Source organism: Sylvia atricapilla, chromosome 14, assembly GCF_009819655.1.
Source record: "Sylvia atricapilla isolate bSylAtr1 chromosome 14, bSylAtr1.pri, whole genome shotgun sequence".
Classification (NCBI taxonomy): Eukaryota; Metazoa; Chordata; class Aves; order Passeriformes; family Sylviidae; genus Sylvia; species Sylvia atricapilla.
Genome location: NC_089153.1, coordinates 13,819,304 through 13,836,072, shown reverse-complemented (window position 1 = coordinate 13,836,072; position 16,769 = coordinate 13,819,304). Strand labels below are relative to the sequence as shown.

The window sequence follows — 16,769 nt, the reverse complement described above, 5'->3', positions numbered from 1 at the left end:
TCTGTGGATTACTGCTTTATAATTGCTTGCTCCCTATGCACACATGCACTGCAATCCTCTGCACACCTTGACAGCAACCTGCTTAGAGAAAATGAACATTGCACGTTCCCCTGACACAACATTTTATCTGCTGGGTATAGGAAGCCAGAGATTGTTTATTCAACTTCTCATGGCCCATTAATGACATAATGCTGGCCACAGCTGTTTGGGACTGCACAAGACCAAAGCAGGGAAAGAAATGCCGAAAAAGACTTCAAACACACTGCTCATATCAGAGTCTGGCTGGGAAGGTCCTTGAAAGTTGTCTAGGGAAGTGCAGCTTTACAGCTCTCCCAGGAAGTAAAACCAGGATTAGAACCTCAGACTTGGTTTCTCCCAAAGACTCAAACAATCTTTAAATGAACAATCTCATCTGAACAAGGTGGCAATGACTACTTTGAACGGGGGACTAATAAATTCATTTTCACTCTGGTCAAATTATCTAGAGAAAACAAGGAGAAGGGACTGATGTGCACCAGGACTGAGGTGCACCAAGCACATTGACACAAGGATAAGGACATGCTCCACCTAAGTACCACAGCCAAGGAGATACCCTATATATTTTATTTCATGAAGCTTCCACAACTACATCATTACAGAGCAACATGAATTTTCACAAAGGAAAAAAGCAAATCAAGATTCTTGTCTTCCCAGTCATGGAGAAAAGCAGAAAGATTCTAAGAGAAAGGCTGAAACCCATTCCATATCCAAGTTCAAAATAACTGATTTGATTAATTTTAAAACACTGTATAATTAAAAATTTGGGATGGATGGCATATACTGTTTAGATAAATACACGTATATACACATGTACAGCAGATAAGAGGAACACGATTTGCAGCGCTGAGCTTGTTCCTCAGCTTGGCAATATCCAGCAGAAAGAGAGGATCATTGTGTAAATTTGTTCCTCTCCATAAAAGGACTGCCCACGGCAATGAAACACCCCATTATTGAAGCTGTATCTGAAGCCATGCTCAGAAGAAAGACCAGCACCCTCCCTCATCTTCCCCAGACCTTTCAGGGTAACCCCTACTTACAATTGTGAAGTTCATAACCTTCAGAATCCAGATGGTCATAGCAAGGTTCACCAGGATTAAAATCATTAGGAGCAGCACAAAGAAATAGAGGCACCTCTTCCTCCAGCCATAAATCCCCACTTTGTATACCTGGGGTCCTTCCGAGGTCTGCATGGTGCTCCGGTGCGGGTACTGTTCCTGAGGCATCTGAAATGAGCACAAAGAGACAACCACGTGTGTTCAGGGCCACGAGAAAGCCAGTGATAAAAACTGCTCCTGCCTGTGCCTCTTGGAGGGTTTGGAGAGTTTACAGAGGAGCAGCAGCTCTTTGGATACTCTGGTTATTTTTCCTTCTGCTTGGTGTGCGCAGTAACCGACCAAAAGAGAATCTGTTGTGTTAGAAGTGTATGAATGTGCTTATAAATACACGTAAGCACACTGTCTAAAGGTATCCTGTGGAAATCACTCTGGAGTGACTCTGTTCACCACCCCAGGTTTTGCAAGGCAGGCACTCCAGGGCCTCTAAGGATCCTGAGGGGAAAATTTTGCATGCGTTTGGTAAAAGCAGTTGAGTTCAGCAGTTTGTTTGGAAGATGCAATATGACTTCTCAGAGGTTTCATTAAAAAAAAAAATACCATCTCAAGTAAAATCATTCCTCTTCCAACCAAACACAAAAATAAAAGGCAAAGGGGAAATGTTTGCCTTTCCCCTTCCTACACCCCAATCTTGCCTGAAAAAGTAAAGCGGAAGCAAGGTTCTCCAGCTGCCACATCCCTAAAAAATGATCTCCAAGTGTCTGTGTCCTGGGTGGGTGAGCATGCTTGGACAACTTGGAAGGACGGAGGGAAGGAAAGGAAGGGAGGAAGGAAGGATTCATGTTGTCACCCTCCATATTCAGGTTGAGGAAACTCACTTTCGTGGGCTTCCCCAGGGATAGTTTCTTACATTTTCAGCTTATTTTGATGCACAGACTGAGGAGATCATCTCTAGTAACACAGAGTTTGCTGAATGTTTTGCATTTTAGACTCTGGACAGATAAGAAGCCACCAAACACGTCCTTGCCCTATGGATTCAACACCACGAGTGTCTTCAGGTTTGCTGGCACTGATGTTCGTTTGCAGCAAATTACAAAATCTACGTCCCAGGAGGGAACAGTGCGAGTTCCCCTGTGGGAGTGTGATCTGCAAGTCTGGAATAAGGCAGTTTTAGGAACGAGATGCTGCTCAGGGAGGGGAGCTGGGACACCAACAAACACAGGGACCTGGAGCAAAGCAGATCTTTTTACACTGCCACAACCACGCTGATCCGTACAAACTTGAACAGCAATAAATTACAGAGCTTCCACTACCTGGGGGAAATTATAACTGCAACTACTGTACAGTCAAGAATTTTATTGCCTAATATTTTAACAGGGTATCCTGGAGAGCACATATTAAATACAGCCTCTCCCTTGGAGAAAAATGAATAAATTGCATTGCTAACCCTCTCAAACCATGGAAGAGGTTTGACCAAGGAGAAACAATATGAAATATCCAGCTAAAAATACCACTTTATTGCAAAACTTGTTTATTCAGTATATCTCTTTGCAACTCTCACTGCTTTTTTTCTTTACTTGCAGTTTCTAGGATGGAAAAAAATAGCATATCCAGCTGGGGTAAAACTTTACAAACATCAAAAGAATTTATAGCAACAGAACACAACCACAGAGAGCAACTTGCATTCATACAGTAGCCTGGTTTAGAGAATTTCTCTTGTTCTGATAAAATATTTAACTCACAGCTGCCATAAAAGAGATAGAGCAAGTGCTACAACATGTGTGATGAGCAAGAGTAATACAGTGTAAGTTCCTAACAAAAAAATAACATGGAAATTGTAGATATCATGTTCTTTCTATGCAAACTCTCATACAGCCACACCTGAGCAATATTTGATTTCTAGCTAGTGTTTCCCCCCACAAACTGTAAATATTACCAAAAAAAATTGCTCATGTCTGTAGTTCTCCAGGGAGAGATGACAGGATGATGGACAGAGAGTGCTGAGGTGTGTTAAACAAATGAGAAGAACAAGAAAGTCTGCAAGGCTACTACCTATGGAACCAGCTACATCCATTATCAATAATCACTACTGTGTGGGAGGGAGAAGAATGCTAGTCATAATTTACATTTTGGCAACTTTTCCTGACTCAAACATTAAAAAGAATTAAGGTACCAGACAAAAAAGTACTGCTTGGAAAGAATATCCAGTGGCCACACTTACTGGTGACACCTCCCTCCTTTCAGTTACTGAACTAAGAGGAAAAGTGACTGCTGCTTAATAGGATTTTTCATTTCTTCTTCAGGAAAATATTAGGAACGACTATTTAATTCTGTAACAGTGAAGAAAAGATAATAAATACTGAAACAAATACAGAAATTGGAGAAGAAGCATGCCTTCCAAAGGTCAAGCTCTAAAGTGTCTGCCTGACCTGAGAGGGCCTAAGACACACATGCACAACACTGGATTGCCACCATTGCATGAACAATCCCACTTATAACAGAAAAAAAAATGCAGTAGCCAAATCTTTGCAATTTAGCCAACATGACTATCACTAGAAAAATATAACCTGGAATGTGGGTATTTCACCAAGGAGTTCTTGGTTCTGCACAAAAAAAAGCAGTAAGTTTTTGCACAAAAGCTGTACACTGAGTCCTTATACACACCAACACTACAAACAGGGCCTGAGACAAAGTCCAGTCCACTTAGAAAAGCTATTCATCCTTTTGCTTTAGTATACCTTGGAGATATGGGCCATGACAAGAAAGATTTATTAGTTTTTTTAAGACCACTGGAAGAGCCCTGTCACCCCAGCTGCTGATCCTCACAGGCTGCTCGCAGAGTGCTTCTGCAAAGAGGCTTCAGCACTTCACTTCAGCAGAGCCCAGAAGTGGCTCTGAGCTTCCAAAATTCACACCAGACCTCACCAGTTGTGTGGTGAAGGTGATTTCACTATTGCCTCTCTTCTCTGAGGACAGAAAACACGTCTGCTTTCTTATTTATGACAGTGCAAAGCTTTGCTCCACGCCTCTCTCCCTCCTTCCACCAAAGTCCTTCTTGGCAGCAAACTCCTCACTCAGGGTGTGCAAACCCACATCAACAATTCCTCAGGCAGAGAAGTGTTTGACATGCACAGGGATGAATTAACACCTTTCCCACATAAACCCTGGCACTGTAACATTCCTGGCCACGCTGCCTTTGCAGGCTCAGCGAGGGCCATGAGTAAGGTGAGGTATTACATAAGGAATCAATAATATTTCTCTGCCGTGGGGGTTTCTTTGATCAGCACTTGAAGGATGTATGTTTAGTAACAGAACGATTTCAAGCTGCAAGAGGATGCACTCTGGGAAGGCAGCTTCTGTCTTATGGGCCCTCTTGGAATTTGCTGCTGGAAGTGTCCTGGAGCTCATGGAATTAGCTCACTGCAGCAGGAATGCCCCTAAGCCTTGCACAGCCAACACAACACCTCCCCTCCCAACCTGCCTGCCTATAAATGAGGTGTAACAGCCTCATCAGAAAAACCAGGAGCATCTGAGCCCAGGCTGACCTGAAGCAGTGATGGAAACACGTTTCCAGAGATGAGAGAGGGGTTCAGATTCCCTCAGGTCTTGGACCTACATCTCCCACATCTGCCCTCTCTTTGTGTCCATATCACCAACATCCTCTTCTCTTTCTCTTTGTTTTCTGAAACAAAAACCTTTTCTTTTGGGCTCAAGTGAGGGGGGAAAAAAGCCCTAAAAACCTTCAGAGTTGCTCTCTGCCATATCACTGGAAGGCATTGTACTTGTATTCACTAGCTGTAAATGCTCTGCAGATTCATCCTCTTTAATTTCTCTGTCTTTTAAGTGCACAGTATCCATCAGGTTCAAAAGAACAGACATTTCTGGAGCGTGACTGAGAACAAAACCTGGTGTGAAGAAAAGTGTTTTGAGCCATCTATCAACAAGACATTTTGCATCTCCGCTCCCCATAAAACCCTCTCAAGTTTGACACCCCCAGGTCCATGAATCCAGCAGCAGCATGACCCGAAACTGATTTATGGCCCTTCACATGGGTCAGACCACAACCTGGGTCTCCATAAAAAGGACCAGGCTCTGGAAAATGACTTCTCACTTGCAACATGACCAGCAAGGGCTGAGTATTGGGGAATAAAAGCCCATGGGATGACATTCTTGTTGAGATAGTTAAACCTCATAGCACTTTTCTCTTGGACCATCTAAGCCATGAACTTGGCCTCTGAGACTGTTGTTGGTGTCCCCAAAGCTGAAATCTTTGCTCTCTGCTTGTCCCTCTGTCAACAGTGCCTATCCTTCCATATGAGGAACAGTTCTTCCATGAGTTGGGAACACCATCACCACTCAAGGCCCATTTCTCAGGTATCACTGCTGTGTGATACATGGCCAGAGGGACAAAAAGTAAATGGAAACACCCTGAGGAATGTTCTTTTCTTTTATGAGTAGTCTTTTTCTGTGGGGTACACCACATGTGGTGTTAGTCAAACATCTGTCCTGATTCTGGCAAACATAAGCACATCAACAAGCTTTTTTTTTTTTTTTTTTTTTTTTTTTTTTTCTGATCTGTACTCCATCAGAGCACACTCTGCCCAGTCCACTGGAAAACACCTCTCTGTCCTTGCATCTTTTGGATGCTGGACTCAGCACAGGCAGCTGGGGAGACTTGGGGAGTCATCTCCTGGCAAAGAATCGCATTCAGACCCCTCAATGCTCCAGGCCACTCCCCACCTGTAACCTCTTGAATGCTCTCATACTTTCCCCAGCTGTTTGGGCTGGCAGCACTTTGACAAGAAATGTCTTTGAGGATAAGTGCATTGCAAGAGCCTCAGTTTATAAACCAATAGCTTGGAGCAGATGGACTCAGCCAAAAGCTGAACAATGGGGCTGTCCTGTCCCTTCTCTGCATTCAAAGAGCACTGATAGTAAAACCCTAAACCTATTAAAATTATCCAGAACAAACCAAAGTAACAGGCAGCTCCATCTCTGAATTGCACTTCCTAAGCCAAAAGTGATATTTTATTATGCTGCAAGAATCTGCGAGCAATGTGATTTCACTATTGCCTCTCTTCTCTGAGGACAGAAACACATCTGTTTTCTTATTTATTACAGTCTCTTCTAAAGTTTACACTTTTTAGTTGATAGTCAGCTTGTCTCAATACCTTTTTTCCAGAATTAAGAAGAAAATGGAAAGCTAGCAAGGAAGAAAGTCTCTGCAGTGAGTCCTTTAATGTACCAATCTAGTGAACAGAGAATGTCTTTCACAAAATGCCCCACGATTTGTGGCAATAAATTCACACTGCATGCAAACACCACACCAGCTCTGCTGCCTTTGCACCACTCAGATGATGTGAGGCACTCACAAGCCTCTGTCCATCGGTGCCAAGTTTAGAAAAGCTCTTTCCCACCAGAGTGTCTCAAAGCAGGATGCACAAACACGAGAACGACACCAAAATAGCCAGCAGCAGGTGTGACTGCAGGAGGCTGTGGGAACAGCAAGAGGGATACAACCAACTGAGCTCGAATCAGAAAGCAAGCCACAGGAGGTGACACTTTGCAGACTCCTGCCCCAACACACTCTCACCCCACAGCATCAAGAAAAGAGATATGGCTTGTAGGAATGTGCAAAGCAGGATCATAATATGGATTTATACGGCTGGAACCCAACCAGCACAGCACAAATTGAGAACTGTGGGCTTGAGCATGTGCCAGGATCCAGAGTGCAGTCTCTGCAGTGATCCTGCTCACACAAGTTAAAACTTGTTCTGCTGAATCTTCCATCTTGCCTCCACATGATGTGCCTTCTGTGCTAATCCATTTGCTCTTTTGCACAGACTCACTCTCATTCTGGGAAGGACCACGACAAGGGATACACATATCAGGGGGTGCTAATGGCTCTCCTATCTATCTGCTTCCAAAATCAAGAGGCTGTCTCCACTCTGCCCACTCATGCACACATTCTTCAGTCCTCCTGGATTCAAAGCTGGAATGCTTGCCCCAGGTGGAGCTGCACAAAGGTCACTGAGAAGGCTCAGGAAGAGCTGCCAGAGTTAGGAAGGAGACACCAGCTCTCCTGGCTGCTGCTGGCCAAAATGGACATGTTCCAGCCTCTTCATATCTCTGGCTCTTCAGTGCTAACAGTCAGATTTGGGAGGTGGGATGCTGCATGATCAGAGGCAGGAACCTGAATTTTATTTATTTTTTTTAAAATAAGCTTATAACTAGCAGTGAAGTAGATAATAGGCTGACTGGTTCCCTAAACTAACAGCTGCTGAGAAAAGCAATAGAGCTCCAAGTCTGCAGGGTAAGATGGCAGCTTGTGAAGGCTCAAGAAGTTCCAGATCATATAAGACCTTCATTTAACACAGTATTTTCACTGTGGGTGTATTTTATGCAAAGCAAATTTCAAGCTTATCAAGCCTCTTTATTTCCCTCATATGCTTCCCCTTTTCACAGCTCTTCTCTGTCCTTCCTCTCATTCCCTTTGTCCCCATCAGCCTCCAGGAAGCCACAGTACCTCCATGCCTCCTGCAGAATGCCCTTCTTGCCCTCCAGACCCACGGAGTCTTCACTTGGCTCAAACAAACTCGACACTCTCCAGCAGCATTGCTGGGAGAAAGCTCTGCTCCTGCCACATTCTGGACCTGTTGCTCTTCAGTGGGGAAACTCCCCTTGTCCCTGAATTTTTGGGCTGCCAAGATGAGAGGCTGTTTGAGCCCTGCTGGATGCAGGCAAAGCAAACCACGTGTCTGCTCCCAGGAACCAGTCAGAGATTCTCAGCACTGTCCCATTGTATATTTCTATACCCTTAATGCATTCCTTGTCGAAAGGAAAGGAAAAAACCCCACCACCATTAAACACAGCTAAAAAAGCATTTTGAACGCATCAAATAACACTGCTCTGAAAATCCAAGGCAGAGGCAAGGAGGTTTGTGAGGCGACACGAGGCAGACTCCTCCTGACACCTCCATCCCTTGACGAACGTGCGTTCCCGAATCCCGAGCCCAAGCCTGCCATATAAGGTGCTGATAGCTCTGCAAAGGCAAGACAGGCTTTAATGCTGCAACTAAAAGGATGAGAGAACATTGCCTAAATCTGGCAGGTCCCTAAAGAGGGAGAGAGCTTTTCATCATAAATGTTTCTTCAGTTATTTGGGGAAAGAAACGCAAATCGGAAGAGAAGTTGCAGATAGAGCAGCCCCTAAATTAATGTTTTCCCGTCTAATCTTCTCTACGTGGCTCCTGACCGTGCTGTCTGTTGCAGTTTGCTCATGCTTTATAAAACACAGGGAAAAAAAACCCCACAGACAAATCACAAGGCAATGATTATTACTGAGTTGCTGCCTCTCCTCACAAGCTCGCTGTACCAGGAATTGGCAAACAACCCCCAGACAAACATGCTCTCAACTCATTAAACAACTACAACACAATGCACTTATAAATATATTTACTGTGACCGAGTCGCGTTTTTCATCCAAATATCTGAGCGACACATGGTCCAGAGCCAACCTTTCAGCAGCTTCAGGTTATACACGTCCTTTTCCCCCCAAAATGACAAATTTGGGGATTATTTGGGTGCAGCATTCCCTCAGCCAGAGACGCGGCGCGGGCGTTGCTTTGCCTGCAAGCTTTTACTATCGACACAAATTTAGCCAGAAACCACCACCCAGCCCCAGACTGCTCCCAACCCTTCGCAAATATGCCACAACTTCTTGACTCTTTTTAATTTTTTTGCTCTAAGCAGCAGCGTGAAAGCGAGAAGCCCCTTTGCAGAGGCACAAAAGGAGGGCAAACGGGACGGAGCAGGGCAGCTCTTACCTCTGCCTTGGCGATGGATGAACGCCCGGAGGGTGCCGGAGCCTGGGGAAGATGCAGCTCAGCCTTGGGAGCAGCACGAGGCCTGGCCTGTGCTCATGAGCTGCCCCTGTCAGATTTTCCAACAGCAGAACTGCAGCCAAGTCCCTGCCCATGCCTGAAGAATTTCCTGAACAGCATTCCCCTTCTTTTTCTAACTGCTTTGAAACCACACTGTCTGTACTTCAATAAGGCTTTGTCAGGCCAAGTTACAGCTACTGGGCTGGCTCCAGCGAGCAATTGAAAACACATGTGTTCTGCATTAAAAGCCCCCTTCTCCCTGCACACATTCAGACACAGACACCCCAGCCCCGGAGCCTGCCTGCCTCCCCTTCACTGCCATTTCGGTTAAAGGGAATAAAGGGATTACACTGGTGGAGATTTTCTTTGGGAGAGGGAAAAACGGGGTGAGAGGGATCCCATTCCCACTGGTGACACCTCGCCCTGCCTCCTGTGCTTTGCTGGTGTCAGTGGGACATGGGCACCCAGGTGAACAGCCAGCTCTGCCAAACCCCAAGCAGCAAGGAAGCACAGGAATTAAAATTTCAGTTCACCACTACTCTCCCCTTACCTTTGCCTCTGTCTCTTCTAAAACTATGAGAAGAGAAAGCATATTTTTAGCATCTCTAGACTCAGTTCAGCACATCAGAACTGTATCCTAATCTCCTGACACATACTCCTGTATCTGCTCATACTAAAAATAATACAACTATTTTTGAGTACTTTCATCCCTCTCTGCTCTCCAGCTGTCCTAACCTTTAAAACCCAAAATATTTTAAGCACCTTGCACCTCTTTTTAAGGAGCATTAACGCCGCTCCGGCGTTGGCTTAACGAAAAGAAATAGAAGATATAATGTTATACCTTTAATCAGAACGGGTCCCAGTTCTTAATATCTGTAATCATTTCCAGGCAGCACCATGGGTCAAGGCAGCAACCGTGGGCTCTGCAGCTCGGGATGCCCTGTGCCTGGCATGTGCCTGTGAAGCAGAGCTGGAGTAGATGAGGAAGCACACATGGATGTCCCCCTTATTCCACCACGGCTAAGTCCCACCAAAGATGAAACACAGCAGCAGAGTTGTCAAGGTAACAATATAGAAAAGAGACAGTTTAAAGAGAGAGAGAGAGATTTTCCCCTCCTAATGCTCCTTTTCAAACCGTGCACTCCACTCCTCTGGGGTTGTTCTGTTCTGTGGTTTGCAGAGGTGTGGTGGGCAGGTGAAGTGTTTACAAGGGATAAAGGCAATGGTGATTAGAAGTAAAGAGAGTTCTGATCCAGCACTCTTTGAAGGCAGAGGATGCCTGCTGCCTTCCACGGGCTGGGGCTTCAGTCCATGGCACGGACTCATTCACCCACAGGAATTTGAGATCTTCCTTTCACCCACCAGCAGTGAGATCTTATAAAACCCACGTGGGATCCCCTATGGAAAGCCTGCAGTTCATCCCTCCAAGCTCTTGTAATAAATACTCGCTTTTATTCTCTTTATCTTGTCTCCCCTCTGTTTCAGGTAGCCACTCCAAGGTATCAGGGATGAATCCAGACTGTGGTGCTATTTTGCAGAAGACAGCACAGCATGAAACCACGCAGTCATCCTGCCTCAGTTTGCAAGAGTTTCAAACAAAAGCACATGCACACCACCACTGGTGATAGCATTTCACATCTATTTGCACAGCTTGTGAGGAGTCAGTCTGTGCCAGAGCAAGAACCACAGGCCTGTGGCTCACACACCAGAAAAACTGTCTGTGCTGGGAGTCTCCTCAAGGAGCTGCCACAGCCGTGATAATACCCTTTGGCTTGGCAACCAGAAACAGCTGAAACCAAAGGCGCCTGAAACCTTTGGAGTCTCCTGGTATAAATAAGCTGAAACAGAAAAATATGAACTGCAGATTCACATAATTTGATTTTCAGTTGTAGAAGGCAATCAGGCCTCTGCAGAGCTGTTTGCAAGATGAGAGCAGTCCCTGCCTTCTGTCTTAAATTTCCCTGTGGTCTTTATTCAGCAAACCAGTTATGGATGGGACAGGCAGTAACTTCAGGGGATCGCCGTGTGTTTTGAGTTAAGCACATGCTTTAGTGCTTTGTGGTCCAGGACTTTTTATGGCAGCCTGACCCTGGCAGGATCGTTAGTCCAATCATTTAAAACATGGCAGAACAGCACTTTGAGATTCCCCGGTTCTTTACATAAATATGGAAAATCAGTGAGTTTCAAATTTTTCTCGCTGTGTGGACCCCTAAATATTTGACAAAGGTGGTGCATGCCTCTGTAATAATTTCACAGAGATTCCTACATACCTTACAAAAACCTCTTTTTACTTGTCATTTTTTCCTTGAGAATAGTCCCTTGGCCTTCCATACGTCTGTGGACCACAGGCTGGAAACCGCTGCTGGAGATAACTTAATCCCTTATTAAAAATCTAAATGATCTCTTCTGTTTATGTGATGTACTTTCTACCTTCAGAATATTTATGCGAGCTAGCAGCATGCTGGCAGGTAGAGACATGGGGAGGTGACAGCATTAATACTGCATTTTTTCCACTGGCATAATTAGTAGGCCAAGTCTATAAATATTTACATTAAATCTGTCAGGCATCACACCAACCTCACTGATAACTTCAGGGGTGTCTTACTGTAAACTGCATTAATGCCTCACTATTTTGTCATCAAGTAACACATAAAATGCTCCTTCAAGCTAAGCCACTTTGAGTAGGTTGTTTTTATCACTTTCTCATTTGGGTGCAGGGTTTAAAGGCGCTTCAAGCATCAGAACTGTGGCTCAGGGACTGTTCTATTTTTCTGTTATTGAGCTATCATTTGTATTAGTGCCAGCACAACCAAGAATATATGAACCTTGCAAGCATAAACCTTAAGTTGATGTCGACATAACTATCTGCGTAACTGCTATTATTCCTCAGAACTGGCAGGGTTATGAGGATTAAAAAAACCTACTAGAGCTCTTTGGGAAGATGAAAACAAATTAACCCCCCTCAAAGCTTCAGTATCAGTGCAGCTGGAGACTGCAACACTTAGGGACTTCCATTTTGTGCAGGAGATCCAATCCATCTGGATCCATGAATTTCTACACTATGAAGACACCTACAAAAGACAGGAAGGAAAGTTCCTTCTCTGCCATTTATACCTGCCCTGACTTTTGGCAGCATTTTCTAGAAGCAGCTGAAATTTATTTAGTATTTACTGTGGAATTATCAATATTCATAATTAATTTCCTTTAACAAATGATATCTATTTGCATACAAAATGAAACTCGAGATTTTCATGCTGTGCAGATTTCCAGGGACTCACTCAAGCATTCTCCAAACCTCTCTAAAAAATTCAGGGTAAACCAAATATGCAGAAAGAATCAGCATGTAAATGCAGGTGTGGGTGCACCTGGAGTGGAGGAAGAAGTCAAAATGAAAATTTTATCATCTGAAATAATTAAGCAATCCCTTGGTTTGAGCTTTTCTTCCAAATGACTTCTTTTAAAATCCATTAAATCTCTCAAAGTATCACAATAGAATAAATATAAATGTTTAAACATTTTTAATGTCTCAACTGAAAGAAATCATCTGCCAAATTATTATTATTATTTTAAATCGCCTTCAGCCTTGGAGCCTTTTAAGAGATCTCTGGAGTACCCGTGTGCAAAGGGAGAAGCCAAGACTCATTTCAGCTCCATCTCCTTAAATGCAGAATTAAGGGAGCTGATGGATTGGAAAGTTAACTATTTTGAGTCAGAGCAGCAAGCTGAGGGAAGGCAGCTATTGGCACTCCTGATGGATTCACCCAGCCCTGAGCACGCAGAGAGGATGGAGGGCAGTGCAATGGGCCAAGGAGGGGCTCCCCCAAACTTCTGTAGGTAGTGGCAGTAGTTGTAGGGGCAGAATGCTCCAGTGAAGGGACAAAACCCTTCCCTGTGTGTGTGTGTGCAGAGAGCCAAAGCCTGACTTGCTGGCAGGGAGCAAAACCCTGTTTAAGTGCTGAAAATGCTGAAGGCACACAGGTCATCAAGTAATCACACAGGGCTGAGATGGACTTGTCGGACAAGTGAAGAGGAAATGGGAGAAAATGAAATATGTGTGTGTGTGTGTTTGAATGTGGCTGTGTGCTGCAAGCAGCCAGACCTGCAGTGCCTGCATCCCCCTACATCCTCACCCATTGCTCCAGTTCCTTCACAGGAGATAAATCTGGCTACTTTTTAGGAAGAAGTATAAATAAAGGACCAGTCATGAGATGCAAGATCTGCTATTTCTTGGAGACTAAAGAGGAAGAGGGGCAGAGCTGCTCTCATAGACAGGAGTTCCAAGGATGCTCTAAATTTCATGCAGAGGCGACCCTGGAGACCTTGATTCCCATGACACTGTGTTATTTAGATCTGAGTACTAAATTTCCCCCTTCTATTCATCCCAGACTTACCAAACAGTGCAATAACATAAACAAATCAAAGAAAACACAACAAAAAGTCCTGGTTTTATAGTAATGTTACAGGTGAGCTGGGCAACAGCAGGTCAGGGCAGGAGTCAGTGCAGCTTGCAAAAGGCAAAAAACACAACATGAGCTCAGGAGAAGGACTGAGCTTTTATGAGAGGCCAGGCTCAATGAGCTGCTGCTCAGGGCCTGGAGTTGAGAAACATTCACATCTCTGCTGCTGCTGTGAGACAAGGATCAAAGTGGCAAAAAGTCATCCCCAAAGGCACCTTCCACTGCACAGGCTCAGGAGAGCTGTTGGCAAGGGAGGGTGGAGGATGGAAGTACCCAGCACACCAAAAAACAGCAGGCTCATGCTTGCCTGTGCACACACTGATGTGCAACACCTACACTGAGAGCAGCCTGCTCCTTTTCTCCTTGGGGTCCAAACCTGCAGCCTCCCAGAGCCCATCTGCAGCCTGCAGTGTTCCCAACCCAAAAACTCTGTGCTGTGCTCCTTTCCCCACAAAAGCTGCAGCAGTGTTTACCTCTCAGCCAAAAAAGCCATAGCCAGGACTTCACCCAGCCCACCCCTCTAACCCAACTGCTGCTTTGTAATTATTTTGATGATTTTAGCCATTTTCAGGCTCTTCTCAGAAATAATTTAAGGCCAGCAGAGCTTGTTAATAGGTAGAATGGAAAGTGTTCCTTTTCATTTCTCTGGCAACATTAATGTAATTATCCTGAATAATTCTCAAACTACGTGGGCTGTAATTTCAAGGCAATATTACCATTACAGAGCCCTGTTCTTCCAGCCAGCATGTGTCATACTTCCCATCCAGAGGTTATTTATCAATAATCAGAAAGGTCTTCATTTACAAACAATAGGGTCACTTCATTTGCAGCACAACAAGGGAGCAGGATGGATGTCACCAGGCAAAAAGATGTGCCATGTCCCTGGCTTCTACTCCTCTGGCATAAGAAATGCAAGGGGATAAAAAAACTTCACTGCAAAGATTAATTCCATGCAGATATAAGAGCAAATATTCAGTTGGCAAGGCCAATAATTGTTCTTCTATTAAAGTCTTAACAGTATCCAAATTCATTACTCTTATCTGAGCAGCCTCAGCCTCCGTTCTTTCAGAAATCAGGTTCAAGGCACAGAGCTGCTCTCTGAGCTTTGCTCAGATATGTGCCCTGACCATGACACACCATCCCCTCAGCCTGCAATAATCATCTTCTGGGGGAACATTTCAGTTTCTCTGCTAGGTCTGCTGTAGTGGAGAGCTTTTGAGTATGGACATGCCCCTCCTACATTTGATGCAGAGCAGTTTCTGGTCAGGCAGAGCCGTTCAGCAGCCTGTGCTCATCACAGACTTTCCCTTTCCAACCCAGACTATTTTTATTCTGTCAAGAAAGAAGCTCTGCTTGTTCTTACACTTAGGTATCCTATTATATCACTAAGTTTAACACCACCCGATGCTCCCAAATTTGGCTCCACAGAACAATTTCCGTAGGCAGCAGATCTGTATTTTCTCAAAGCAATTAGCAGGACTCTTGCAGAACACTAACGAGGCGGCCTGTCAGTCCGTCAGCAGCCCTGGACAGAGCCATCTGCTTTAACGAGCTCTGGGGTGTCATTCTGGACAGCAACACTTCTGCCTGATCCTGTGAGACTCCTGGGATGAGCAGCAGTGACCTTCATCCATAATACCTGACCAAAGGAGAACTCTTGCCCTCCTCCTCCTCCCGTGGCAGCATGAGGCTCTCACCACCAGGCTAAAACTATCCAGATCACACTAGATATAGCTGAAGGCATTTTTTTACAATGAGGGTGGTGAGGCACCAGAACATGTCGCCCAGAGAGGTCCCTGCAAACATTCAAGGCCACGTTGGGCAGGATTTTGACCAATCTGATCTAGTTGAAGATGTCCCTGCTCATTGCAGAGAGCTTGGCCCTGCTGACCCTTAAAGGTCCATCCCAACCCAAATCATCTTGTGATTCTACAACCTGATGGACAACATCCACTCTGGAAAAAGCAGCAAGGAGAGAACAGATCTGCTAACCAAAATAGTGAGAAATCTTAGGCCAAATTTTGTAAATTCTTTCTCTCTGCTTATATTCTGCAAGAGGTGCTAAGGCACGTGCTGTTCATAAAGCAGCTCCTGACAGAATGCAGATACTTGGAGCTGTAGCACATTAAAGAATGATTGTGCTGATATATAAACAAACGCACACATACTCACATATTTTGAGTTTCAGCAGAGAATACTGGGGAAGGTTTAAAAAGCAAATTGATTAGAAAATTAAGCTACACTGAGATTATGTCAGAAGGAAGGAAAAAAGATTCAATTGCTTGAGAAATAAATGCATGTTTATATGTCAGTAATCACACCTAACCTTTGCCAGGGAACTCAGTATGGCAAAGGCACATGGGTGAGGCTTTGTACCCCAAGGATCATAAAAAGGCCATTGTACAAAAATTCCAGACCTGGATTTATCTACAGAGATACACTGAAGGGCCTCTCAATCTCAGTATCTCTGCCTCAGTCATTGGCAGGATGTCACAAAGGGTAAAAAGCCATTTCATTGGGAAATCCCTTTATTTCTGCAGCTATTACCTCTCAGTTTCTGAGAGGGTTCCTTGTGCTCTCCTATACCTAACCAGGTTTTTGAGCTCAGAGGATTTCCTGTGTGTTCAACAGCACCCATAAAGGCTGCAATGTCCAAGAGAGTTGCTGAGACCACTTGCACTTGGTCAGTTCTTCTCTTCTAACTACTTCTCTGATTCAGCAGCTGGTGAGGTTTAACCCTGACTGCAATGTCAGAGAGGGCTGCTGCTGCTCCCAAATCTCTCTGTGAGCCCAGGAGTCATCCTAAGGATGGCTGTAACAATGGTTGTTCCCTTTAGAGTACAGAAGAGACAATCAAATGTCCTGTCTCCTCCTCCACAGAGGCAGCACACAATTTGGTTCCTGGCATTGTCTCTTTATCCTGTAACCTGACAGTTGTGGTCTTGGATTCCTTGTGAGCACAGTGACCCCAGCAGCCTCTTCCAGCATCACACTGCAGAAATCTTCACTGCAGAAGGAGAGGAATGAAGTTCCTCTTGCAATATTCATTTCTATATGGCAGAAAAAAAAAGAGGCTCATTTTGTGACTCCTCTGCATGTGAGCAAAACATCCTGTGGTTTGGCAGCAACAGGATCTTCTTTTCATTAGTAGGGCACAGGGAAAACCTTGCCACATTCGTATATTTTGAAGTGGAATTTCATCACTGCTGTGATTAATGTCAACATCATTTCTGCCCTAAATTCTCCATTCGCTCAGGCTAAAAATACCTTCCTGGATTTCTTGATATTCTCCAGTAAGAATCGCAAAGGGAGAGAGGGCAAGGAGAGGAAAGGAGAGAG

The 16,769-nt window shown here is 44.6% G+C and overlaps 1 protein-coding gene and 1 long non-coding RNA gene across 5 annotated transcripts in view; one reads left to right on the top strand and one right to left on the bottom strand.

Annotated features, from left to right (window-relative positions):
• The window catches only part of SGCD (sarcoglycan delta), a 304,496-nt gene that overhangs the window by 123,180 nt on the left and 164,547 nt on the right, over positions 1–16,769 (bottom strand). For 2 of the 4 annotated variants that reach the window (XM_066329229.1, XM_066329230.1), the window contains exon 3: positions 1,077–1,262. In XM_066329229.1, coding sequence (XP_066185326.1) covers positions 1,077–1,262 — 186 coding nt within the window. Of the gene's footprint in view, positions 1–1,076; positions 1,263–8,916; positions 9,077–16,769 lie in introns of those variants that run through there. The other 2 variants (XM_066329231.1, XM_066329233.1) reach the window with 2 other exon arrangements.
• The window catches only part of LOC136367525 (uncharacterized), a 108,450-nt gene that overhangs the window by 14,879 nt on the left and 76,802 nt on the right, over positions 1–16,769 (top strand). The gene's annotated exons all lie outside the window — the stretch shown is intronic.